The 27,693-nt window shown below is 38.2% G+C and overlaps 1 protein-coding gene across 4 annotated transcripts; it reads left to right on the plus strand.

The window, feature by feature from the left end:
* LOC107831255 (zinc finger CCCH domain-containing protein 44) lies at window positions 1-27,693 on the plus strand. Of its 4 annotated transcripts, none has more exons than XM_075249501.1 (11): window positions 1-873; window positions 1,126-1,205; window positions 18,281-18,468; window positions 18,830-19,865; window positions 19,956-20,083; window positions 22,776-22,835; window positions 22,921-22,971; window positions 23,730-23,800; window positions 24,706-24,860; window positions 24,966-25,037; window positions 25,119-27,693. In XM_075249501.1, the coding sequence occupies exons 1-11, from the start codon at window positions 572-574 to the stop codon at window positions 26,972-26,974; spliced, it is 3,999 nt and encodes a 1,332-aa protein (XP_075105602.1). In that variant the 5' UTR covers window positions 1-571; the 3' UTR covers window positions 26,975-27,693. The 4 variants fall into 4 exon arrangements, with proteins under 4 accessions (XP_075105602.1, XP_075105605.1, XP_075105603.1 ...); XM_075249504.1 differs by having other exon boundaries at window positions 336-873; window positions 18,281-18,545; window positions 18,848-19,865; XM_075249502.1 differs by having other exon boundaries at window positions 357-873; window positions 18,848-19,865.

Consider the following 27,693-nt stretch of genomic DNA (forward strand, 5'->3'; position numbering starts at 1 on the left):
AAGTCATGTTTTGCCAAAAGATTAAGCCCCACCAAATTCTCTGTCCTATTTCTCTCTCTACCCCACCAGACAAGAGGGTTGCCCAAGAGTTTGTGAGTTCTAGTCTAAGCAACTCTCACTTTCAACCGAGAGTTTGTGAGTTCTAGTCTCCCAAGAGCAAGGTGAGAAGTTTTTGGATGCCGGGGGTCTATTTGGAAACAGTCTCTCTACCTCTAACTAGGGTAGGATAAGGTCTGCATACACACTATCCTCCCAAACCCCTCTGAGTGGGATTATACTGGATTGTTGTTGTTGTATTTCTCTCTCTATCTCACAAACATTTCTCTCTCTATCTCACAAACATTTTACACACAATTGACTCCGCCAATAGGGGGGCCCAACCACCGTCCCCTATGTCCTCCTCTATCTTTCTCCCTTTCCGTCTCAGAAATTTCCACCTACTCAAACAACGTCCGTCGCATGGTCAATGATCACCGTCCTCACTTCTCCGATCATTACTCCGCCGTCAAAACCACCGGCCAATTCACCAAGCTAGGTTTTTATATAACACTCCCTCCGAGCTCAATTCTCCATGGACGGTGATAATTCAGTGGAGCTCTGCACTTCAATTCACGATATGGACGACTCGCAGCTAGTTGGAGCTCCCGTAGCGATGTCCTCGGATGCTGAGGTTGCTGCTACTACGGTGGCTGTGGAGGTGAAGACTTCGGTGGCGATGATCGGCTCCGTTGAGAAGCGGAAGCGAGGACGGCCGCCACGTGGAGCTGTGGCAGAAGTTAAGTCACCAAAAAGACAGCTACAGGAGGACGACGAGGGGGAAGATGTTTGCTTCATTTGTTTCGATGGTGGTTCTCTTGTCCTATGCGATCGCAAGTGAGTATACCACGCGCTTTTCGGTATTCACATAAATTAAGTTTCTAATTTTTGCCTCCTTTCTATTTTGAATCGTTTTGTTGAAGTTTACTTCACTTTCAGCTAAAAAAATTGATATAGTAGCACTTCATAAATGGTAAATGTAAAAGTACTTTTTCTAATTTATTCTAAATTGCTTTCGTAATGGTTTGAGATTGAGAAATAGCTAATTGAATAGTTGATTGTATTACTGATTGTTTCCTTAACTGTTAGGGGGTGTCCGAAGGCTTACCATCCATCTTGTATAAAACGAGACGAGGCATTTTTCCGATCCGACGCTAAATGGACCTGCGGTATGTCCCTCTGCTTCTACGATTGTTGTTCCCATCTCTATTTTTTTAATCTTGTTTTAATGATATGAGATTTTTCTTGATCTTTTATTGCACAACAATTGTGAATTTTGTTGTGATTGCGCAATTGCTGGTTTAGTTCATTCACAAGAGTGACTTAAATATCAGGCAAGGTCATATAGATTTATGTTTGTTGGTAGATTTAATATTGGACAGGGTGCATTATAGGCTATAATTTCATATCACTACTGCCTCTGGCATTTGTTCCAGTTATATGGATAATTACCATATAAAGTTTCACCTTGTGGATAAAGGTGACCATGCTATTGGCCTATCGCAGTATCACCAGAAACACATAGATAAAGGCACAGTTAAATTTCATGGCAGGTGATTGTACACAATAATAAAAATTATAAAAGACACTTCATTGTACTGCTATATCTCATAATCTCTAAGGAGCGTGATGCTGAATACTTCATACTACCTCTGCTTCTTAACTCATCATAAGTTGGCTACACCGAACTGCATTACATCAATCCTTGAGCAAAAGATCATATATTCCATTGTAAATAACATTAAAATTAGTACTTATTTGTTACTTCTCTTTAAATGAACACAATCTTTAAATGATGGTGTATAAGTTTTTTGACGATGTATAATGATAAACACAATCTTTATCCTTAAAATCTTAAAGTTAATTGATAGCCATTTTTTTTATTTTGCTATAGATGTAACAACTATTTTTCCAAGGCGTTTTGAAAAGTCTTGGATGCCTATTTCATAGTATCTTTCGCTGGATAAGATATTGGAGTTATTATTGATATTTATTACTGGGCAAAAGTGGGTCAGCTGAATAGTAGTAGGTATTAGATATGGAAAGTTAAAGTGTAGTATCCTAATATAATGAGATTATTAAACGCTTCGACAGAACTACAGGAAAACTTTTACAGAGACACCAGCCCTGTCAAGCTACAACCATGTCAAGTAAACCCTAAACCACGTCCCCTCCATACCCTTCAACGCCTTCTCTGGCTAACACGGGTTAAGAGACATTGTTTATGCTGCCATAAACAGGGTTTACTGCTTGGGCTATAAACTGCCTAGGCTCTATAGTCTCAACCGTAGAATCGTCGGGTGAAACAGTAAAACTAGCAATAAAACATGCTTAAGAGTAGCTTAGTGTGACTAAGTTTAACACATAAATATTTAGCCTATCATTTAAGCTAAATGAATAAACAAGTTTAAAATTAAAATACTAGAAATAAAAAATACTTGAGACCGTCGAGATTGTGGCCAAGTAGCCTTTTTTGATTTTTTTATTCCAAATATAAAATTTTTACAAGAGGAGAATTACAAAGATGAAAATCTAGAGAGATGGAATTTTAGAGAGAGGGGAGAGCTATTAGTCGAAGCCTGTCTCTAACTAAAAAATGAAGATCCTTATATAATGGATCTGCTTGTAAACAAACAAATTCTAAACAGTAAAATGGCCGACAAAATAAGTACATCGTGACCGACAAGATAAAAAGCAAAAGCCTAAAAGTCAAAAAGGCTAAAAGCTAAAAAGAAAAACGGACAAAAACTTTATAAAAGCAGATTCCCTCCATTATGAATGTGGGGTCTGCTGTATTTTAAAGTTTTTGGGTCCACCTGTATTATTAAAGGACATGGGACTACCTCCATTATTAAGCTTTATTTTTTCCCTTTATTGTCTTCTCTGCAAAAAGATTCTTCTGCTCCTTCCTTCATTTTCTTCAGAAATTCCTCAATATCATCGAGGATGAGATTTTCAGATAGGCTTCCTTGAGCCTCACCTGCCATACAGGTCTCTTCTTCTGAGGTATTACCCAAAAATGTCATGGATATATCATCTCCTACTTCAACTTCGAAGTTTCTTGCCAAATCTTTCTTTATTTCTTCGAAATATGAGGCAATGATTTCCTTTTTGGAGATTGCTCCTTTCTTCGTTTGAAGCCTTTTAGTAACTTGTTGAAATGGACTTAATTCTTCCACTACAACATCTGCTACTTCTTGCTTGACATAAGCTTCAATTTTGGTTTGAATTTCTTGGATTAATTCTTCACCATAATTTTTCCTTGCTGGTCTGTTTGGAGTAATTTACTCCAGAACTTTGTATAGAAAATTCTATTTAAGCAAGCTAATCCTTCCGCGGACGGGCGCACTTCTACATCCCATTTCATAATCCATGGGATAGAAAACTCTATAAAAAAATACATGGCTGCTATACCCTCATAAAAGATATTATCTTTTTGTAGGGCAATAATTTTGGGGGATATATCCACCCATTGTGTATATAAACTTTTGAACAGGGGAGGAAATATTTCTAATGATGGACCGTAGAATTTCCACCATTTGTAGACCCAATTTGGTATTTGCTGGTTAAATAAATTTGGACATAATTTTATAAACCATGAATGCTTCCTATTAGGATTCTCATATAAAAAAGTTTTATTAGAACTTCCAGTATAATCCAGTATTGGGTGGGGTGGATGAAGTGGAGGTTGGCATATGGAATCCTGTGTGACAAGAGAGTGCCACCGATACTCAAAGGTAAATTTTACAATGTGGTGGTTAGACCGGCCATGATGTATGGGGCTGAGTGTTGGCCTATTAAGAACTCACATATCCAGAAGATGAAAGTAACAGAAATGAGGATGTTGATGTGGATGTGCGGGCACACTAGGATGAATAAGATTAGGAATGAAGATATTCAGGAGAAGGTGGGCGTGACTCCCATTGATGATAAGATGTGGGAAGCGAGGTTTAGATGGTTCAGACACGTACAAAGGAGAAACCCAGATACTCCGGTAATGAGGTGTGAGCGGCTGGCTTTGGAAGGCACGAGAAGAGGTAGATGACGACCTAAGATGTACTGGGGAGAGGTGATCGGGCAGGACATGGCGAGCTATGTTGCTCGGACTCTCCGAAAATGTGGTCGGATACGCGTCGGATCCTCCAAAAGTAGTGCATTTTTGAAGTATCCGACACTAGTGCGGCTACATTTTGGAGAGTCCGCGCAACATAGATGGCGAGGCTTCAGATTTCCGAGGGTGGCCCTTGATAGGAAGCTGTGGAGGTCGAGCATTAGGGTTGTAGGTTAGGAAGTAGTTGAGTTTTTCCTTACTTCGTACCTTTGTGAGGTTAGTCTGGTAGGGTTTTTGTCGACGTCAGTTAGTGGCAATGTTGCGTCTCATTACTCTTTCGTTTTCCATAGTGCCGTGTCTATGTACTGTCTATCGCTTTTGCTTTGCACCTATTTTTCCTATGGTTTTATTGGTGGTACTGATATTGTCTCTTTTCGTCTTCTTGAGCCGAGGGCCTTTCGGAAACGGCCTTTCTACTCCTTTGGGGTAGGGGTAAGGTATGCGTACACACTAGCCTCCCCAGACCCCACTAGTGGGATTTACTGGGTTGTTGTTGTTGTTGTCAATATAATCCTAGTAATTAAACTTAACAACAACTTAACATATCAGTGTATCACCTAACCGAGGACATGGCTAGCGATACGAATGTGTGGAGGTCGACGATTAAGGTGGTGGGTTGACTGGTAGTTGTGAGTTTCTCCTAGGGTTACCAGTAGTACTAGTAATATTCTTGTTGTCGGTTGAAAGATACTTGCTTCTTCTTTGTTATTATATCTGGTACTTAGCAGCAAGTTCAATATTTTTGCTACTGGAAATTGCTGCTCCCTAATTGTTACTATTTGATGCTGCATTTTTTTTATTCCGGCTCTTACAACAACAACAATTATACTATTTGATGCTACTGTTTCTCCCCCTTTGCCTTATCGCCCTTTGTCTCCTTCTTGTTTCTTTCTTCCCCATATTATTTCTTCTTCTTCTTCTTCTTCTTCTCCCTTCTCTTCCTCTCCACACTTTCTTGAGCCGAGGGTCTATCCTCGGTCTATCGGAAACAACCTCTCTACCTCCCCAGGTAGAGGTAAGGACTACATACACATTACCCTCCCCAGATCCCACATGTGGGATTATACTGGGTATGTTGTTATTGTAGCAACCTTCTGTTCAGGATGGGTATATTCCCTTTCCTTTAGGGGTCGTTTGGTATGAGGTATAAGAAGGTATAAGAGTGGTATAAAAATTTAATACCACCTTAATAATCTGTTTGATTAGCAAACCAGGTATAAGTTATCCGGTATTAATTTTAATACTGGGATAACTTATACCTTATAGAAGGCGGGGTAATTAGCACCGGTATAACTTATACCTTCTTCTTAGAAATTATGCAATTGTCATTCTTAATATAACATACCAAATAATGAATAAACAACAATCCCATCATAACTTATCCCAATGTAATTTATACCGGCATAACTTATACCGGTATAAATCGTATTCCAACCAAACGACTCCTTAAAGTACTAAGTCTCCATTTATCTGAGGCTAATACCTTTTTTATAATTATTTTAGAGAAATTATAAATTCTCTTGGTATTGGCTGGATAGAAATGCTCAGTCTCAGCTGATCCAGTACGAGAGTATTAACTCGTAATTCATCCTGTATTTATAAGCAGGAGTAGCGTATGTCGCTGTTTCAAAATATCTGGCCATTAATTGCCATAGGTTTGTCCTTCCATTTCAAGTCGGACTGTTCTAAAAGAATTATTAATTCTTTTATTTCTTTGCGGTTATAAACCTCAATACTTTCATGGTTTTCCTTTGTTAATGCTGAGGAATATGTTGGAGGACTATTATCCTTATCTTGCTTGGATTTTATAAAATCCATAAATTCCTTGTACTTCGGATGTTCTGGATTAATACCTGATGTACTATTACTACTACTATTACTATTATTATTACTATTATTATTACTATTATTATTATTAGTATTATTACTATTATTATTATTATTATAATTACTATTATTATTACTACTAGTATTATTACTACTATAACTACTATTACTAGTATTACTACTATTACTACTACTATTATTAGTACTATTAGTACTAGTATTAGTACTGCTATTTCTCTAGTCTCAACAGTAGACCCTAAACCACGGTCCTCCCTTCACCCTTCAACGCCCACCTTGGCTAAATGGGCCAACCGAGGACCACCGATTATGTTACCATAACCAGGGTTTATAGTTAAAACTAATAACTGTCTAGACTATATAGTTCCAACCTACAACATCATCGGGGTGATACAGTATATCTTAATAACATAACAAAACATACTTACGAATAGTCTAAGATGACTAAGTTTAACACTTGGATCTTTAGCCTATCATTTAGGCTAAACAATAATATAAATAATTAAGAAGAATAACAAAATTAAAAATACCTGAGACCGCCTATTTGTGGCCAAATGACCTTTTTCTGATTTATAATATGAAATATTTACAAAGAGTATTTGTACAAGAAAGAAGTTAGAGAGAAGAGAGAGCGTTGGCTAAAGCCTGCCTCTCACTAAAGAAATCAGATCCTTATATAATGGATCGGTTCTAAAAAAAAAAACTTTATTAATGCTTTATTAATGCTTGTCTCTATTACCCCGATAATTGATCTGTGTGGCCTTTAATAATTTATACTTTATTTTTCCCTTTGTTGTTTTTTCTCGCGGAAGATTCTTTTGCTCCTTCCTTCATCTTTGCCGGGAATTCTTCAATTTCTTCTAGACTAAGATTGTCAGCCTGGCTTCTTTGAGTTGCACCTGCTATAGAGGTCTCTTCTTCTGAAGTATTACCTATGGAAGTCATTGATATATTATCGCTAACTTCAACCTCAAATTTCTTGCTAAATCTTTCGTTATTTCTTCAAAATACGAGGCGAGCATTTCTCTTTTGGAGATTGCTCCTTTCTTCATTCGAAGTTTTCTGGTAACTTGTTGGAATGGGCTCAATTCTTCCACTGCTGCTTTTGCTACCTCTTGATTGGCATAAGTCTCAATTTTGGCCTTGATTTCTTCTATTAGTTCTTCGCCATAAAGTTTTTCATCTTTCTCGGACAGGAGTAATTTACTCCAGAATTTTGTATAAAAAATTCTATTGAGACATGGGAATCCTTCTTCGGTATGACTAGTTTCCACATCCCATTTCATTATCCAAGGGATTGAAAATTCTATAAAGAAATGCATGGCTGCTATGCCATCATAAAAGATATTATCTTTTTGTAAGGAAATAATCTTGGGTGATATGTCTACCCATTGAGTATATAAACTCTTAAAAATTGGAGGAAGTATTTTCAATGATGGACCATATGATTTCCACCATTTACAAAACTAATTTGGAATTTGTTGTTCGAACATATTAGAACATAATTTAATAAACCATGAATGCTTCCTATTAGGAATCTCATAAAAGAAAGTTTTATTAAAACTCTCTACATAATAAGTCTTCCTTACGAAGAAGACTTTTCTGAGGATAATATTCCCACTAAGGCTCGGCCTTGTCAAATGAACTCTGAATATTTGGAGTTATGCAAAAAGGAAATTGATTCCTTACGACAAAAGGGTTTAATAAGTCCAGATGGTCTTGTACTGCTTTCTATGTTAATAAACATGCAGAACAGGAACGAGGAGTTCCTAGATTAGTCATAAATTATTAACCCCTTAATAAAGTTTTGAAATGGATTAGATATCCTATTCCTAATAAAAAAGATTTATTAAATAGATTACATGGTGCCATAATATTTTCGAAATTTGATTTAAAATCAGATTATTGGCAAATTCAGATATCTGAAACAGATAGATATAAAATTGCTTTTAATGTCCCAATGGGTCAATATGAGTGAATGTTATGACCTTTGGTTTAAAAACATCCCCTCTGAATTTCAAAAAATTATGAATGATATTTTTATCCCTTACACCGACTTTATAATTGTCTATATAGATGATATCTTAGTATCTTCAAAAAATATTGAAACTCATTTTAAGCATTTAAATTAATTTAAAAAGATTATCATTCAGAATGGTTTAGTAATTTCTAAGCCAAAAATGTTTATTTTCCAAAATAATATAAGATTTATTGGTCATAAACATAGAAAATGGTAGGATAATTCCTATTAATAGAAGTATTGAATTTGCTTCGAAATTCCCTAACATTATTACTGATAAAACTCAACTTCAAAGATTTTTAGGAAGTCTAAATTATATCTCTCCTTTTATAAAGGATTTAGCAAAAGATATTGCTCTTCTTTATGATAGGCTAAAGAAGAATCCTAAAGCATGGACCGATAATTATACATAATCAGTCAAAAGAATTAAATTGAAGGTTAATAATCTTCCGTGTTTAACTCTTGCTAATCCAACTGGGCAAAGGTAGTTGAAATTGATGCCTCAGACATTGGGTATGAAGGAATACTAAAGCAGTGCTCCCCAATTGATAAACAAGAATATCTTGTTCAATTTTACTCGAGAAAATGGAATGACTCCCAAAAGAATTATGCTACTGTAGCTAAGGAAATCCTTACTATAGTAAAATGTGTTATGAAGTTTCAAATTGATTTATACAATCAGAAGTTTTTAATAAAAACTAACTGCCAAGCAGCAAGGTTTATCTTTAATAAAAATTTCAAACAACATTTATCTAAACAAATATTCGCAAGATGGCAAGTTTTATTAGCTCCATTTGAGTTTGAAATAATTTATAAATAAAAATAGAAGAATTTTTAATAAAAATGAAAGAAGGAGAAGAAGAATCTTCTGCGAAAAAAGAAAATGAAAAAAACAAGGCATAAATTATTGAAGGCCATACGGATAAATTGTCAGGGTAATAAAGACAACCTTTAATAAAGCAATGGACCCCTCCATTATTGAAGGAAATCTGCTTTTATAAAGTAGTTTGTCCAGTTGTAATAATTAAGCTTTTTCTTTTTTGACTTTTGTATATCACTTTTTATCTTGTCGGCAGACTACATAATTGTGTCGGCCATAGTACTGTTAGTCTTTTGTTCTTTTTAGGATCAACAACAACACAACAACAACCCAATATAATCCCACAGGTGGGGTCTGGGGAGGGTAATATGTACGCAGACCTTACCCCTACCCGGAGGGGCAGGGAGGCTGTTTCCCGGAGACCCTCGGCTTAAGACAGCAAAAAGAGACGAAACATTAGTACAATTAATAAACTCATACTTAAATAACACAAAATAACATAAAATACATAAAATCACAAAATAACAGCAATGTAAGAATTATAGGAAATACGGGAAAGATGGAAGGCATGCTAATATCCAACAGATAAATCCTTGCATCAGTAGCTGATCAGTAGCATCCTAAGATTAACTCCTAACTGGCTAGTCTTACTCTAGTGCGCTATAGGAATATCCACAACTTTCCCTTATCCTACAACTTTAATGGTCGACCTCCACAATTCCCTGTTAAGGGCCATGTCCTCAGTAATCCTAAGACACGCCATATCCTGCCTGATTACCTCTCCCCAATACTTCTTAGGTCTCCCTCTGCCTCTCCTCGTGTCCACCACAGCCAGTCGCTCACACCTTCTCACCGGTGCATCAGTGCTCCTCCTCTGAATGTGCCCGAACCATCTGAGTCTTGCTTCCCGCATCTTGTCCTCCATGGGGCCACGCCCACCTTCTATCGAATATCTTCATTCCTAATCTTGTCCATCCTTGTATGCCCGCACATCCACCTCTGCATCCTCATCTCTGCTACTTTCATCTTCTGGATGTGTGAATTTTTAACCGGCCAACACTCGGTCCCATACAACATAGCAGGCCTTACTACTGCTCTATAAAACTTACCTTTTAGTAACGGTGACACTTTCTTGTCACACAGGACTCCCGTCGCTAACCTCCACTTCATCTACCCCACACTTATACGGTGTGTGACATCCTCGTCGATCTCCCCGGTCCCCTGAATAACTGACCCAAGGTACTTGAAACTACCTCTCTTAGGGATGACTTGAGAGTCAAGCCTCACTTCCACTCCCGCTTCCGTCGGCTCAGCCCCAAATTTACACTCGAGGTATTCCGTCTTCGTCCTGCTCAACCTGAAACCTTTGGGCTCAAGGGCATGTCTCCAATCCTCTAGCCTCTCGTTGACGCCGCGTCTTGTCTCGTCAATTAGGACTATGTCATCAACAATAGCATGCACTATGGCACCTCCCCTTCAATATGATGTGTTATGGCATCCATCACCAGGGCAAATAGGAAAGGGCTGAACGCAGACCCTTGGTGCAACCCCGTAACAACCGGAAAATGGTCGGAGTCGCCTCCTACTGTCCTAACCCGAGTCTTAGCTCCATCATACATGTCTTTAATCACCCTAATGTAGGCTACCGGGACCCCTTTAACCTCTAAGCAGCTCCATAAGACCTCCCTAGGAACCCTGTCATACGCTTTCTCTAGATCGATAAACACCATGTGAAGGTCCTTCTTCTTATCCCTGTATTGTTCCACCATCCTCCTAATAAGGTGGATAGCTTCTGTGGTAGATCGCCCCGGCATGAACCCAAACTGGTTGTCTGAAATAGACACCGTCCTTCGCACTCTCATCTCTACCACTCTCTCCCAGACTTTCATGGTATGACTCAGTAATTTGATACCCCTATAGTTGTTACAGCTCTGGATATCGCCTTTGTTCTTATACAACGGAACCATTGTACTCCACCTCCACTCTTCAGGCATCCTATTAGTCTTGAGTATAACATTCAACAACCGAGTAAGCCATTCCAACCCTGTTCTACCCACACACCTCCAAAGTTCAACCGGAATTTCGTCTGGCCCAGTAGCTTTGCCCCTCCTCATCTTACGCAAAGCTTCCATGACCTCATCGACCTCAATGTCCCTACAATAACTTAATTCCTGGGGGTTGTCTGCATTCCTCAATTCACCTAGTACACTATCCTGATCCCCTTCTTCATTTAGAAGTTTATGAAAGTAGGTCTGCCATCTCTTCTTAATCTGGTCATTCCCCACCAAAACTTTACCGTCTTCATCCTTTATGCACCTCACCTGGTCCAGATCCCGAGCCATCCTCTCTCTCACCTTAGTGAGTCTGAATAACTTCTTCTCCCCGCCTTTGTTCCCCAGTTCCTCATATAGACGAGCAAAAGCTGCCGCCTTAGCCTCCGTTACTGCCACCTTCGCCTCCTTCCTAGCTACCTTATATCTCTCACTGTTCGCTCTCTTCTCCTCCTCGCCAGTGCTCCCTACTAACCTCAGGTAAGCCGCCTTCTTCTCTTCCATTTTACCTTGGACAACTGAATTCCACCACCAGTCTCCTTTATGGCCCCCGGCGCGGCCCGAAGATATCCCTAACACCTCTCTCGCTGCCTTCCTTATACAGTCAGCCGTCGTCGACCACATAGTGTTTGTATCCCCACTACTTCTCCAAGCTCCCATTGCCGATAACCTTCCTTCCAACTTTTGAGCTTTATCCTTAGTCAAGGCGCCCCACCTAATCCTCGGGCGGCCTCGTATTGACCTCTTCTTCCTCCTTATCATAATCCCAATATCCATCACCAAAAGCCTATGTTGCGTTGCAAGGGTCTCACCTGGATAACTTTGCAATCCTCGCACAACCTTCTGTCGTATCTCCTGAGGAGGAGATAGTCAATCTGAGTCTTCGCCACCGAGCTTTGGTAAGTAACCAAATGCTCCTCCCGCTTCGGAAAACTTGAGTTCGCAATCACTAGATCGAATGCCTTGGCAAAGTCTAACAGCGAAGTGCCCCCTCCGTTCCGCTCCCCGAAACCAAAGCCACCATGCACCTCAGTATAACCACCTGTAGACGATCCGATATACCATTGAAATCTCCTCCTATGAATAACCTCTCGGTAGGCGGAATACTACGAACGATGTCATCCAACCCCTCCCAAAAGCGCCTTTTAATCTCCTCATCCAAGCCTAGTTGCGGCGCGTACGCGCTAACGACATTTAAAGTACACTCACCCACTACCAATTTAATAGTCATTAGTCTATCATTATATAAGGATCGTATCATTCTATAGAGAGGCAGGCTTTAGCCAACGCTCTTCCTTCTCTCTAAATCCTCTCTCTTGTACAAAACTATCTGTAAACTTTTATGTTTTGAATAAAAAATCAGAAAAGGTCATTTGGCCACAAACCGACGGTCTCAGGTATTTTAAATTTTGTTAAATTTTCTTATTATTCTTATTCCCGTTTAGCCTAAATGATAGGCTAATTATCTAAGTGTTATGCCAAGGGGGCTACCGAATAGCTTCCAACGTGGCTTCAGGAAATAAATTACAAGAACACCAGCCCTGGCTAGTCATAGTCTCAACATTAGACCCTAAACCACGGTCCTCCCACAACCCTTTCACGCCTATACCTCGGCTTAACGGGTAAACTGAGGACCACCGGTTATGTTGCCATAACCAGGGCTTACTGTCAATATTGTAAACTGCCTGGACTATATAGTTCCAACCCATAGCACCATTAGGGTGATACAGTATAACTTAATAACAAAACATGCTTACAAATAGCCTATGATGACTAAGTTTAACACTTAGATAATTAGCCTATCATTTAGGCTAAACAGGAATAAGAATAATAAGAAAATTTAACAAAATTTAAAATACCTGAGACTGCCGGTTTGTGGCCAAATGACCTTTTCTGATTTTCATTCAAAACATAAAAGTTTACGGATAGCTTTGTACAAGAGAGAAGATTTAGAGAGAAGGAAAAGTGTTGGCTAAAGCCTGACTCTCTATAGAATGATACGATCCTTATATAATTGATCGATCCTAAAAAGAACAAAAGACTAACAGTACTATGACCGACACAATTATGTAGTCTGCCGACAAGATAAAAAGTGATATACAAAAGTCATAAAAGAAAAAACTAAATTATTACAACCGGACAAACTACTTTATAAAAGCAGATTCCCTTCAATAATTGAGGGGTCCATTGCTTTATTAAAGCTTGTCTTTATTACCCTGATAATTTATCTGTAGGGCCTTCAATAATTTATGCCTTCTCTTTTCCCTTGTTTTTTTTCGCAGAAGATTCTTCTGCTCCTTTCATTTTTATTAAAAGTTTTTCTATTTCGTCTAGACTGATATTTGCATTTTGGCTTCTCTGAGCTTCTCCTGCTATACAGGTCTCTTCTTCTGAAGTATTACCTATGGAAGTCATTGATACATCATTGCTAACTTCTACTTCAAAATTTCTTGCCAAATCTTTCTTTATTTCTTCGAAGTATGATGCAAAAATTTCTTTCTTAGAGATTACTCCATTTGTAATTTTCTGGTAACCTTTTGGAATGAGCTCAATTCTTCTACCTCAACCTCTGTTACCTCTTGATTTGCATAAGCCAATTTTGGCCTTGATCTCTTCTATTAATTCTTCTACGTAGATCTTTCCTTGTTGATTTGGCCGGAGTAATTTACTCTAGAATTTTGTGTAAACAATTCTATTGAGACATAGCAGTCCTTCTTCGGTATGACCAATTTCTACATCCCATTTCATTATCCAAGGGAGAGAAAATTCTATAAAGAAATACATGGCTGCTATGCCATCATAAAAGATATTATTTTTTTAATGAAATAATCTTGGGTGATATATCTACCCATTGAGTATATAGACTCCTAAAAATTGGAGGAAGTATCTCTAATGATGGACCATATCATTTCCACCATTTACAAAACCAATTTGGTATTTGTTGTTCAAACATTTAGAGCATAATTTAATTAACCATGAATGTTTCCTATTAGGATTTTCATAGAAAAAAGTTCTATTAAAACCATCTACATAGTCCCAGTAGTTAAATTTAACTGCGACTTTCTGTTCAGGATGAGTATATTCTCTTTCCTTCAAGGTACTAAGTCCCCATTCATATGAGGCTAATACCTTTCTGATGACTAATTTAGAGAAACTATAAATTCTCTTAGTATTTGCTGGATAAAAATTTTGAGTTTCTGCTGATCCTGTAGATGAGAGTATTATCTCATAATGCATCCTCTATTTATATGCAGGGGTAGCGTATGACGCTGTATCAAAATATCTTGTCATTAATTGCCATGGGTTATCCTTCCATTTGAGGTCGGATTGTTCTAGAAGAATTATTAATTCTTTCTTTTCCTTTCGGTTATAAATCTCTAGGTTCTCATGGCTTCCTTCTGTTATAACTGAAGAATATGTTGGTGCATTCGGTGTATTACCTTTTCCTTTTCTGGATTTCACGAAATTCATGAAGTCTTTCTACAATGGGTGTTCCGTATTAACACCTTAGCAACTACTAGTTGTTGATTTCCGATTTGGGCGAAAATATTATTACCTCTGTCATAGGAAGATGTCCTTCCTCTTCCTCTGCCTCGAGGAGGCTTGTATTCGGGCCTCATGTCCTGTGTCATTTCAAAAGAACTTATCAGTTCAAATAGAGCTAATAAAGCTTGTCATCTTGCAAACATGTGTTTAGATACATCATGTTTGAAATCTTTATTAAAGATAAACCTTGCTACTTGGCTGTCAATTTTTATTAAAAACTTCTGATTATATAATCAGTTTCATCAGTTTGAAACTTCATAACACATTTTACTATAGCAAGGATTTCCTTAGCTACAGTAGCATAATTCTTTTGGGAGTAGAAGACCTTGGGGATTATTAGAACTTTACAAGAGTGAGTTGCTCTAGTGGTGGGCATCCTTCACTTCCAACCAAGAGGTTGTGAGTTCGAGTCACCCCAAGAGCAAGGTGATGAGTTCTTGGAGGGAGGGATGCAGATGGTCTATCGGAAATAGCCTCTCTACCCCAGGGTAGGGGTAAGGTTTGTGTACACACTACCCTCCCCAAACCCCACTAGTGAAATAAAAATATTCATCGATCACAAGTCCGAATACCTTCTGAAAACTAAATGCTACCTTTTGCTACTATTGGCTAATTTGTACTCCCTCCGGTCCAAAATAAGTGATTTTTTGGCCTTTTTCTTGTGGTCCAAAATAAGTGATTTTTTCAGATTTCAAGAATGAATTAATTATTTTCTTCCTACATTACCCTTGGAGTAATTAATGTTGGAATATGTGTTAGGAGTATTTATGTGAGATAGTAAAGGTTAAAATGGTCAATTTCATTGCTAATTAATGTTTAAAGGTGAATTTCTTAATCCGTGTGAAAACATCCAAAAAATCACTTATTTTGGACCGGAGGGAGTACTACTATTACTACTATTTATTATTACTATTATTACTATTACTACTATTACTATTATTATTATTATTACTATTACTACTATTATTACTATTATTATTGTTATTATTATTATCATTATTATCATTATTACTATCAGTACATCATCATCATCATCATCATGTTTATGTTTATGTTGTTGTTGTCTGTACATAATCGAAGAGAATCTCGAAAAGATCTCTTCCTCTGTGGTATTCTTGAAAATTTTCTCTTCTTGTTTGATGAGAATTGCAAATCGGAAGGAAAAAAAAACTAAAGTCCTACAGAAACAAGAATGGGATATTTGATTACACTAAATGTTACACGACAACAACAACTACTCAGTAAAATCCCACATAGTGGGGTCTGGGGAGAGTAATGTGTATGCAGACCTTACCCCTGCCCCGGTAGGACAGAGAGGCTGTTTTCGATAGACCCTCGGCTCAGAACGACGGAAATAAAGAAAAACAAGGAAAACAAGAAAAGAAAAGAGAATTCATTAGTAACTCCAGTAAAAAAAACCATTATAGAAACAGAAGCATAAAAATCAAAAGATGAATGACATGCAATAACAGTAACCAGAGTCTAAGGAATCTAAGATAAACAACAAGAATAGTGTGAGTTCAACATAAACTGCAAACCATCTAAGATCAACCCTAATCCAACCCCGCCTCACCCCCGGCATGCAGTAAGGAAAGCTCCACTACCCCTATCCTACAACTATAATGCTAGTCCTCCAGGCCTTCCTATCAAGGGCCATGTCCTCGGAAATCTGCAGACGAACCATGTCCTGATCACCTCTCCCCAATACTTCTTAGGTCTCCCTCTACCTCTTCTCGTGCCCACCACGGCCAACCGCTCACACCTCCTCACCGGAGCATCGATGCTTCTCCTCTGTCACGTGCCCGAACCATCTGAGCCTCGCTTCCCGCATCTTGTCATCCACAGGGGCGACGCCCACCTTCCTCCGAATATCTTCATTCCTGATCTTGTCTATCCTAGTGTGCCCGCACATCCACCTCAGCATCCGCATCTCTGCTACTTTCAACCTCTGGAGGCCAACACTCTGCCCCATACAACATTGCCGGTCTAACCACCGCTCTATAAAACTTACCTTTGAGTATCAGTGACACTTTCTTGTCACACAAGACTCCAAATGCAAGCCTCCATTTCATCCAGCCCGCCCCTATGCGGTGAGTGACGTCCACGTCGATCTCTCCGTCCCCCTGAATCACCGACCCAAGGTACTTTAAGCTGTCTCTCTTGGGGATGACCTGTGACCCAAGCCTCACGTCCCCGCCTACATCCCTCTACTCAGTGCTAAACTTGCACTCCAGGTACTCTGTCTTAGACTTGCTCAATTTGAAACCCTTAGACTCGAGAGTCTGTCTCCAAACCTCCAATCTCTCGTTAACACCTGCCCTCGTCTCTTCAATTAGAATAATGTCATCAACAAATAGCATACACCATGGCACCTCCCCTTGAATATGATGTGTCAAAGCATCCATCACCAAGGCAAATAAGAATGGGCTAAGCGCAGAGCCTTGGTGTAATCCCATAACAACCGGGAAATGCTCCGAGTCGCCTCCCACAGTCCTAACCTTAGTCTTAGCTCCATCATACATATCCTTGATCGCTCTTATGTAGGCTACCGGCACGCCCTTCGCCTCAAGACATCTCCAGAGCACCTCCCTAGGAACCTTGTCATACGCTTTCTCCAAGTCAATAAACACCATATGCAGATCCTTAAAAAACTAAACATCCATGACCTAGAGAAACAAAGATGGGATCATTTGACTACACTGAATGTTGAACAATCAAAATAAATGGTACCATAAGGAAATGATAAATGAACTATGTCTAAGCTAGGAACTACATTGAACAGCGTCATCTTTTGGGTTGCTCAAAAGAAGCCTTGATTTCCATAAGAAAAAAAAAAAGAATCCTTGATGTTACTTACTAGATTAGGCCGACTCTTAGTTTTCATCATCGTAATGTTAGAATAAGCTGCAAAGAATCTATAGGTCTAATCTCTAAAGTGGATAAAGGTTGGTTTTAAAATAATTTTAGTATGTCATCAGTAATATGATCGAGGACAAGTGTATTTGGTACTTGTATTGGTGTGAGAATGTAGGCAATCTTAAAAGACAAAAGAGCCCAAAAAAAGGGCATGGTCTATGGGGCTTGAAGCGAAAAACAAGTCATTGGTGTAAAATAAAAATTCACCTGCATGCTTCTTTGTAATGAGATACAATTTTTTTTGAAAACTAACCAATTTCAAACATATATGAATTGAGTACCATAATAATCGAATGTTTGTTAAAATAACTATTTCAACATACCAATAAACAATAGAATCAACCGCATCTCGTTGTTGTCATTGTTTGAAGCATATCACCCATGAAGTGATAAGCCTTTGCAACCTGTCGCTTTAAGCGACAAAAGGATGGATTTTAATAACAAAGAATGCAGGTATCCAATAGAATAGTTGAGATGCGTGCAAGCTGTCCTAATACCCCACATATATATAAATGTATATATTCGGAGAATCTGTTTTCATAGTATAGGTGCAACCACAAACAAATACAAATATCAAACTTTTTTAAAATTAAACACCAAATATACATGGGAATATCAATGGCTGCCATGTGTGGTGCTGAACATTTTTGCATCCCATGTCCAGTCGGTACATTTTTTTTAACTTCAGAAGATTTGGTTCCCCTTTCTATAATTAGATCTGTTATGTTTGATTTTGGCGACAATGTTCATGAACGATAAGTTAATAATAAAAAAATAAGAAAAAGATTCTTCCTTATAGGCTGTAAGTCCTGTAGTCAGTTGCTTAATGATACCCATATAGGATACGGTAATAGGTGCATATGCTGTTTATATTGATTATCACATATCCACCCCCTGAAGCTTGCATGACATCCTCGAATTATCTTCGTTTTCAGGTTGGCATATTTGTAGTGTATGTCAAAAGGCTTCCCAATATATGTGCTTTACTTGTACATATTCAGTGTGCAAAGGATGTACAAGAAATGCTGATTACTTCCGTATTCGAGGAAACAAAGGCTTTTGCTCAACATGTATGAGAATGATCATGCTGATTGAGAATATAGACCAAGGGAACAAGGAGATGGTATGCTGTGCTCCATAATCTCATTACAGATTATTGATTTGGCGTTTGATGAGTTCATCAAGTCTTTTCGATTTCGAGTAAGATACATTCTTCTGAGAATGATTAATGCCTTGTGGTTAAATAAAAAATGGCACATTCTCCAGGAACTGATCTGATCATCAGTTCCAATTGGCAATTGCTAATTTTGTCCAAACATTTTTCCTATCATGCCTTGCTAGATTTGTAAATAATTAAAACAAGAAGGAAATTGTTTGTTTAAAATTTTGTTCATAGATAGTATTAGTGTATACCTTTTATTTTCTTTTATTTCTACAGTATGCTTGGTTTTGATACTTCTTTGCGATTTGTATTTGGCTTTAAGTGCCTGAAATCCTTTCAGGTTCAAGTAGATTTTGATGACAACAGCAGCTGGGAGTATCTTTTCAAGGTATACTGGATGTACGTAAAAGAAAAGCTATCATTAACATTAGGTGAACTAATTCAAGCTAAAAGCCCATGCAAAGAATCAGATGCAATTGCTAAGAGACAGCGACTACCTTTTGGTTATCGTGTTGCCCTCGATGGAAAAGGTACTAGGGGCAACTCTTTTGACAATTTGGGGCTGAAGAAATCCAAACAATTGCTAGAGCCACCTTGCAAGGATCCTCCAAGCACTGAAAACCGAAAAATTGCTGAGCCTGAACGTTTAAGTGTTGCTGGCTGTACTCCACAGTTGGAGCTAACACAGCCCATAGAACTAGAGTTACAGAGTAAAGATTCTCTGGAGACAGAAGAAGCAAGCACCAGCATGGGGAAATCTTTGACTGGACGCATGGAATGGGCATCCAAAGAGCTTTTGGAGCTTGTTGCACACATGAAAAATGGTGCTACTTCTGCTTTATCTCATTTTGATGTGCAGGCATTATTACTAGAGTATATTAAGAGAAATAATCTTCGAGATCCTCGCCAGAAAAGTCAAATAATTTGTGATTCGAGGCTCAAAAGCCTTTTTGGAAAGCCTCGCGTTGGCCACATAGAAATGCTAAAGCTTCTTGAGTTTCACTCTCTGATAAAGGAGGGTTCGCAGAAGAGTGCTTTTATACCAGCTGGAATTGTTGGAACTGTTACTAACCATGTGGAAGCTGATGACAGTATTGATAGCTCATTCTTGAAAAATAAAACTAAGAAACGTAAATCTCGTAGAAACTCTGAAGAAAAATTGGTGCAGATTAATCTAGATGAATATGGTGCAATTGATGCTCACAATATCAATCTCATATATTTGCGGCGTAATTTGATGGAGAGTCTCATGGAAGATATGGAAAAGTTCCACGGCAGAGTTATTGGCTCAGTTGTCCGTATAAGAATATCTAGTAACAATCAGAAGCAAGAAATGTACAGGCTTGTTCCTGTTATAGGTACAGATCTTTCTTAAAAGTTTTCTTAACTAATGATGATATAAATAAGATTTTGCCCTAGTTTCCAGAGCCATAATATCTTCAATGCAGGTACAAGCAAGGCACTTATTCCATACAAGATTGGGGATAAGACAGCTGATGTACTTCTTGTAGTATTAAACTTAAACAAGAAAGAGGCTGTAGCTATTGAGTCTATTTCAAATCAAAATTTCTCTGAGGTAACTAGATACAAGCAATTGTTCCTTGTTCACTACTTTTTTTTTGATGACCGTGAAATTCATCTGGGGCTGATCCTTTGGACCAACCGCAACCTTCGAAACTCGGTGGATAATGGACCCGCCCCTCTACCCTTCTCCACTTAAATACCAGGCTTTGCTTTTGCATGGTGTGGGGGCTTGAACCTGTGACCTAAGACACAAATTCACCACCCTTTGCCACTTGAGCTAGGCCCCGGGGGCATTCCTTGTTCACTACTTTGAATTGCATCCTTTTTTGGTCGCAATTGTTAAGAGCTCTGCTTACAGGTAGATATTGCAGGAGGTAAGTGAAATCTCCGTTCTAAAAGGCAGAATTGGGACTCGCCCCGGGGCGGAGCACTCGTAAAATGCTCCTGGACTTATGTGCGGGGCTTAGTTCCTTGAGACTTACGCCTTGGCCATCGGGGCTTACGCCCCGGACACGCCCAACACCCAGCGTACTGGGCTCGCCTAATAGAACTTTATGCAATTGTATGTAACTAACCTTGTAAATCCTCAAATTTTCTTAAAAAATCGTTGACAATGCAAAATTACTTTTTCCTTAATCATAAAATAAAAACTATTGCACATTATCCACTAAGACTGCTATGATAGTTAATTTTAAATAAATCTTTCTTTTAAAAAATATTTATTTATTAGCTTTTGTTATGTCTTTACTATATAATGGTCCATAATTATTTTTCTAAGTATATTTTTTTCACGTTTACGAGATACAATACTTATTAATTTAATATCTCAGTATTAGCCAATAACTATTTACAAATAATTAGTTATCATCGTATTGTATGGTGAATTATGTGTCACTTTATTAACTTGTTGAAACTTAAAAATAAATGATGCTAGAGAATCATATTTAAATTGTGAATTATGTTTTTATATAAATTCTCTTTCAAATAGAAAGCATATTAAATAAAAGGAGTATTTTAAGAAAAATATCAAATTATAATATCGAAATTCTTTCATGATTCATTAATCCTTAAGAGATACATATAGATTTCGTATCAAATACATTGCTTTTGATTTTTGAATTGTAACAACGTTGTAGCTAATTTGCATATTATGATATATGTCATACTTTTTCGTATTATTCATAGTTGAATTATAAATTATAAATATTTTAAATAAATTATTTGTTATAATTTTGTGATTTTAATGTAATTTTTATAATTATTTTTTATTTTATACTATCTTAAAATTCTTGAAATTAGTAAAATTTAAAGATCCGTGGGACTTACGCCCCATGTCTCAGGGCTTACTCCTCGCCTCGTCAGAGGTAAAACGCCTCGCCTGACGCCCCCGCCTTTTAAAACATTGAGTGGAATATTCATATTTTCTGTTCTTTGTTGTGGGACAATCTTTTTCTCTCTCTTTTTTTTTTTGTTTGTTGGCATTTTTTCCTAATTAGGCTATGACATCACATTTACCTCAAATAAGGTAGCAACAACACCTCTGTATTATATGTAGTTTTGTATATTAAGTAAATCTAGAGATGATGATAGAGAGACTTCTTGTGCGGGAAAGAAATTCATTTGGTAGATGGGAGAAAGAGTACTATCCCCTATTCAATTGTCCTCTCTTAATCCTAACCGTTAACACCCAATTTTGTCCCTCCTTTCTCTAAATAATAATTCTCTTTGGCTCTAACAATTAAAACAAAAGAGATATTAGTGTCCCATCTATTGTGAGGATTCATCATAAATTGACCTACAATCTCTTGGAATTCACGCAGACCTAGCAAAAACAGCGCACAATGGAAGAATAAGTTCTGTGATACCTATTAGTTAGGACTTTGTGCAGTGTACAAAACAATTCTTATAGATATTGGGGAATGTTAGAGAAATGAAGAAACTAGCTTTCTTTACCTCGTGTGCCGTATAGGTACAAACTTCTTTTTCTTAATAATAGTAGTGTTCGAGTCAGCTTACGTGCACCTCGACTGTTCTACTGGGTTTTTCTATCCTCCCAACAGTGCGATATACAATCTTAACTGAAAAATCTTTGGAAGAGGAGATGGATCATTGTTGTTCAGTGCTGCTTGTGGAAGGAGTCTAGAGAGGACAAATATCACCTTTTATTGAATTGCAGACTTATATATCATAATCAAAGACTGTGCTTTTCTATTCAATATCTCATGGGCGTTATAAAGGTGGAAGAATGCTAGAAGGCAACTTGAAAGAACAACCATGTTTATTTTTTTGCTTATTTGGAGTGAGGAATTGGAGAGTGTTCCATAATAGTAAGAGTGATTTTAGGAGTCTTAAAAAATCATTCTTCTTGCATTTATTATTGTTGCTTTTATTGAGCCGTGGGTCTTCTAGAAACAACCTCTCTACTTTCACAAGGTAGGGGTAAGGTCAGCGTCCCTAAGACTACCACCAAACCACGGGGCCTAGTGGTATCAGGGGAGTTTACCGCACTATAGGTGTGGGTTCAATTCCTTTTATCCTCCTTTCCTTTCTCCAATCCCCTAATTAATGATAATTTTTCTTTTAAAAAAAGAGACTACAATTCATACCCTCAACAATGTGAGATTCTAATTATTTCGGCTGCTTGGTTACCTTAGCATGTTGTCCTTGTAAAGGGTATGTAGCAATTTCAGCAGGTGACTTGTTGATTCGTGTGATATTTTGATCATTCATTGTTATTTCTTCAGGATGAATGCAGAAGATTACGTCAGATTATAAAATGTGGGCTTGTAAAGCGGCTGACGATAGTAAGTGTCGAACCTGATGATATTTTTAAGTTTTACCTTAAGATACTGCGACATCTGACTTATTGGTGCTTATTCTTTTACATAGGGTGAGATACAGAAGAAAGCAATGGAACTCCGTGCTGTAAAACTCAATGATGTATGTCAGTTGCATTCTATGTGATCGCACCTTATTTATTATTCATTGCTATTTGCTCTTCTTTCCTTTAAATTATCTTAATCTTACCTACTTTGTTCAATATATTGCTCTGCATTTCTTGGGTGATATCCTGTCTCATGGTTGATTTACTTAATATTTGGAGCAAAAGTATTACAAAATTCCTTAAATTTGCCCCTGGGCCATATGCAGTGAGATTAATTACGAAGATGGAGAAGCAATTTAGTATATCATGCAACACTTTGCTTTGTTAGATATTCATGTAAATTTCCCTTCGTCAACTACATTTAATTGGAATGGAGACGGTCAAGTAAGGTGGGATTGAAGGAGCTTAAATTAAGTCTTTAAAATGTGTTAGAAGGATTTCCTTTCTTCTCTGCTTCTTTTGTGCTTTATAATTGGGCTAAAGCACAAAGAAGCTGCAGCTGAAAGAAGGAAATGGTAGCTAATCTACACATTTTGTTGCTCCACATTCCAAAGTAAGTAGCTGTTCTAACTCAAAACAAAAGTCGGCAAATTGTTGTGGCTGTTCTCAACAACAGCAACAACAACAAAAAACCCAGTAGTTTTCCACAAGTGGGGTTGTGGCTGTTCTCATGGAACTTAAAATTTTTGTATTTAAAGATGTTATAAATGTTGTGTTGTGATATTTCTAAAAGAAAAAAAGCTGTGTTGTGATGTTTCAAAAAAAAATGCTGTGTTGTGATATGCTGTTGCTTCTTTATCTGAAAAAAATACAGTCTCTGGAAGAAGAGGTATTGCGGCTCATCCATCTTCGTGATCGAGCAAGTGAGAATGGGCGTAAAAAAGAATATCCTTTCCTCTGTTGAAACAGTTTACCTTAATACTTTTGTTATCTTAAAATCAGATTGATGATGCTTCCAACTGAAATAGCTGATGCACCATACTCATAAAACTTTTGTGTTTTTTTCTTACCTTTTTCTCGTGCTTCTGTCACTTTTCTGACAGTTCCGTATGTTTCTGTCTGATTACCTTAGCAAATGAAAAAAATTGGTTTATAGCATGAGGGGAAAAAAGCAGTCAGAGGACAGAGGTTGGTTCTGAACAGGGAAAAGGACTAATTTTATTACAATGAGAAGCTTGGTCCTAAACAGGAACATAACTAATTTGAATTACATTTTAATTAGGTTAAACACTTTTTGAAAGTAAAACTTAACCCGAGTACAGATGGACGTCCTTTATTTCTTCTTGTCATTATAAGAAGATGGATGAATTTACTTGGTATAAGCTGGAGTGCTTTACAAATATGTTTTAACAATAATTACTTTGATAAGGTTCTGACTAAATTGTGCTTGTCTGGATCTTCACATACATTAGTGGATTGACCATTTCAAAAACTATCACATTCTGACTAAATTGTGCTCAAATTGCTTTTTCTTTTTGCAAGTTACCTCTTATAAATAACACAAATGAAATGTGTTACAACAAATTACTTGAGCTATAGAAATATAATCAAAATCTTTTAATCATGAGATTACTGGTGGAAGCATATAGTGCTGTTGTTACATCATAATTTTCAGTTCAACATCTAAATGTATTGGGAGATTTATAAGATTTCAATATGAAAGTATGATCTCGACATTCTTGTTCAAAAAGGAGAAACTTTGATTTCAATATCTATGGATGTCATTTTCTGTACTTGTTAATTGGAGAAGACATTGACCATGGGTATGAGGACTTCCTTGACACTTTTACGCTCAGAGAATGTGTAGAGAAATTAGAGCTTCTGAAGATGCCTGAGGAGCGGCGGAGGAGGCTACTCGCAATTCCAGAAGTGCGTGCCGATCCAAATATGGATCCTAATTACGAATCTGAAGAAGATGCTGGAGCATCCGACTTCAAGAAACAAGGTGTACAGCATTGTGTTTTCAGTCACTCTTTTCCAACTTATTGCTGATTCCTTTTTATTGTGCACATTCCGAAAGATTGCTTACTGCTGTGGTTATGTAACGCAGTTGAATATGAGGGGCCAAGATACACTAGATTTAATAGAAGCCAAGACAAGCTTATGTCTTCACGGAGGAAAGGTGAGATAGTAATTGTACTAGCAAGTCTTTCAAAAGTTGATTTTTCATGAGCTAATTAAAATATTTGTTTTGTTTATCCAGCTAAAGAGGGATCTATGCCATGTGAAATGAGTGAGAAAAGAGAGGCCCATGGAAATACTATCTTGAAGAAGCTAAGAAATCAAGATACTGCATGTCTGGCTGTGGATAGGTCTGCATTTGAAACTTCAATTGCGGGCCTCTCTACAGTGGACTCAACATCCACTAACAGTAGTGAAACAGACAAACTTTGGCATTACCGTGACCCTAGTAGTAGAAAACAAGGGCCATTTTCAGTGATGCAGTTGAGGAAGTGGAATAAGTCGGGGCTTTTCCCACCTGATATGAGGATATGGACAGATGATGAGCATGATGACTCAGTACTTTTAACTAATGCATTAAAGGGGCTGTTCCATAAAGCCCCTCGGCCGCATGATGAGATATCACGCCAGTCTCAGGAGCTTGGTGCTGCTTCTGTAAGCAGTAGTGCTGGTGCGTGTAAAAGTGCAACTGGAACAGGGAGAGAATGTGGAGAGAGGGAGGTACCTTGGCACCTCCGTGTTACAAACAACCATTCTAATAGTAACACCGACTCTAATAGTAACACCGACACTACGAGGATGGGTGGATTATCCTCATCTGTTCCAAAATCTTTGGATTTGAATAACTCTTATTCTTACAAACCCCGACCATCCAGTCCAGTCCCTCCATCCAGTCATGGGAATGTGCACGGAGATCCTCCACATGGGAAAAGATGCCATGAAATTTTTCAGTCCAGTACCAGTCATATGGTCCAGGACTCAAGTGGAAGCACAATATCCCAAATATCTGATGGCCGCAAACATAGTATGCTATCCAACAGTCGGAGGCATTTAGGACAGTCGTCTGGACAGAACTGGGGATCCTTAACCAGTAATAGAAGTTCGGTTAACATAAATTCTGGATATAATTTTGCTTCAGTTACTGAGTTAAGTGATTCATTGGAACAGAAAGGTATCAAGAATTATCCAGATCTGCCCAGTCCTACCCCACAAACAAGCTATGCCGATGTTGAAGCTCAGGCTGCTGAAAAGCTGCTTTCTTTTAGTTCGGTTGTTCCAGTTTGTGCTTCAAATGTCCAGGATTTACCAAGTCCTACTCCAAACTTGAAAGACGAAGCTCCAGTTGGGCAGGCAGCAGCGGACAAAGAATCTTTTCCTTCTAGTTTAACTGTTCAGCATTCAGGCCCTAGCTGGAGCAGTGCTTCTAGTCTAGTGATCAGTCGGGCCCAGCTTCCTGAAATAACTAATGGATGGGGTGGATGTTCACCAGCTGTGAAACCATCTGTGGACTCTGATCTTGTATCTGATTCTTCACTGAAACCAGCTGAAGCAGTGTGTGATCGTGTCGATGCACCTACTTCAGATGCCAACCAACTCGATTGTAATTCCTCATCTCATCCAATCTCAAACTGTTCCGATTGGCGAGCAACCTTTTACGAGCTAATTGAGTTCAGCACTTTGGATGAGGAATCAGTGTCAGATCTATTAGCTGAAGTCGATGCAATGGAATCCCAAAATCAAAGTGGTATGGCTTCACCAACCTCAGCCATGAGGTGCAGTGAGGAGATGATACCTGTGTGCACTAGTGACTGGTTCAGCTCTATTGAGGAGCTGACTCGCACGCCTGATCCCGCAAATAGTGATGCCTTGATCTCCACTGAAGATGCTCAATTACCTTGTCAATCCTCTCTGACAGATGAACTAGCGGGGGCATCACAGACTGTTGTATTTGATCCTTTAAAGAGGTCTAGTGGGAGTTCATCTTCTAGCAGCGAGGGAGAAACAAAGTCGGCTGATGTTTCCTTTTCCCAGGGAGAAGCTGGGTCCAACGTATCTAACCCTCTACCACGAGCCAAGAAACTGCAGCTTCAGCGATGAGCCGGAGTACAGTACTGTAAGCTATGACCGCTGATTGTTGGGCAGCATCTGGAAACAGGATTTCGGGTGTACCGATTCAGGGATTTGCGAATGGTAGTCAGGGTAGCTACATGGAAACTGCACGGGGAAGTTCACACATGAATCGTGCCACTTTTACTGGGAATCCAGCATTTGGAACACAGTATATATACACGGGAGAGGTCTAGTTGTCCAAGATATTGGGTTGTTCCAGTAGGGTACTTCGGATTTGGTAGGGATAGGTCATTGAGCAGACAGCCATTTGGTGCTGGGGGGTTACTCTAGGCCTCCTACCAAAGGGGACAGTTTGTAAATTTTATGAGTGGGCGTTGCAGGAAGGGAGATTGATGCGACTGTATCAACCCGTGAAGGCGAGAAGTCAAAGGCTTGTACAGGCAATTGCCTTAATTTTTCTTTTGTACAACCAAAATCTTTTACAGTAAGATGTAGTTAAACTCTCATAATTCAACCGAAAGAATGCCAGTAAAAATGGCAGTGTACAAAATTATTTTTCCCACAGAACCATAATGTTAACCTGGTAGAAACTAGTGCACTAAAGCAGGCAAAAACAATTGTATTTGTGTATTATCCTTGTATTTGATCCTGAAAATACTGCTAATGTACGAGCTGCAGCAGTGAATTGATTAAAGTCACGAATTCTGTACGTATACATTTGGAGAAAAGAGGTTCTGTTCTTTTGA

This window comes from Nicotiana tabacum, chromosome 3 (genome assembly GCF_000715075.1).
Source record: "Nicotiana tabacum cultivar K326 chromosome 3, ASM71507v2, whole genome shotgun sequence".
Classification (NCBI taxonomy): Eukaryota; Viridiplantae; Streptophyta; class Magnoliopsida; order Solanales; family Solanaceae; genus Nicotiana; species Nicotiana tabacum.

Excerpts from the sequence above, each read along its gene's own strand:
- LOC107831255 (XM_075249501.1), top strand. The coding sequence starts at position 572 with ATGGACGGTGATAATTCAGTGGAGCTCTGCACTTCAATTCACGATATG. Across the intron at positions 874-1,125 it reads CTTGTCCTATGCGATCGCAA|GGGGTGTCCGAAGGCTTACC; the intron begins GTGAGTATACCA and ends CTTAACTGTTAG. Across the intron at positions 19,866-19,955 it reads CAGGCTTGTTCCTGTTATAG|GTACAAGCAAGGCACTTATT; the intron begins GTACAGATCTTT and ends TCTTCAATGCAG.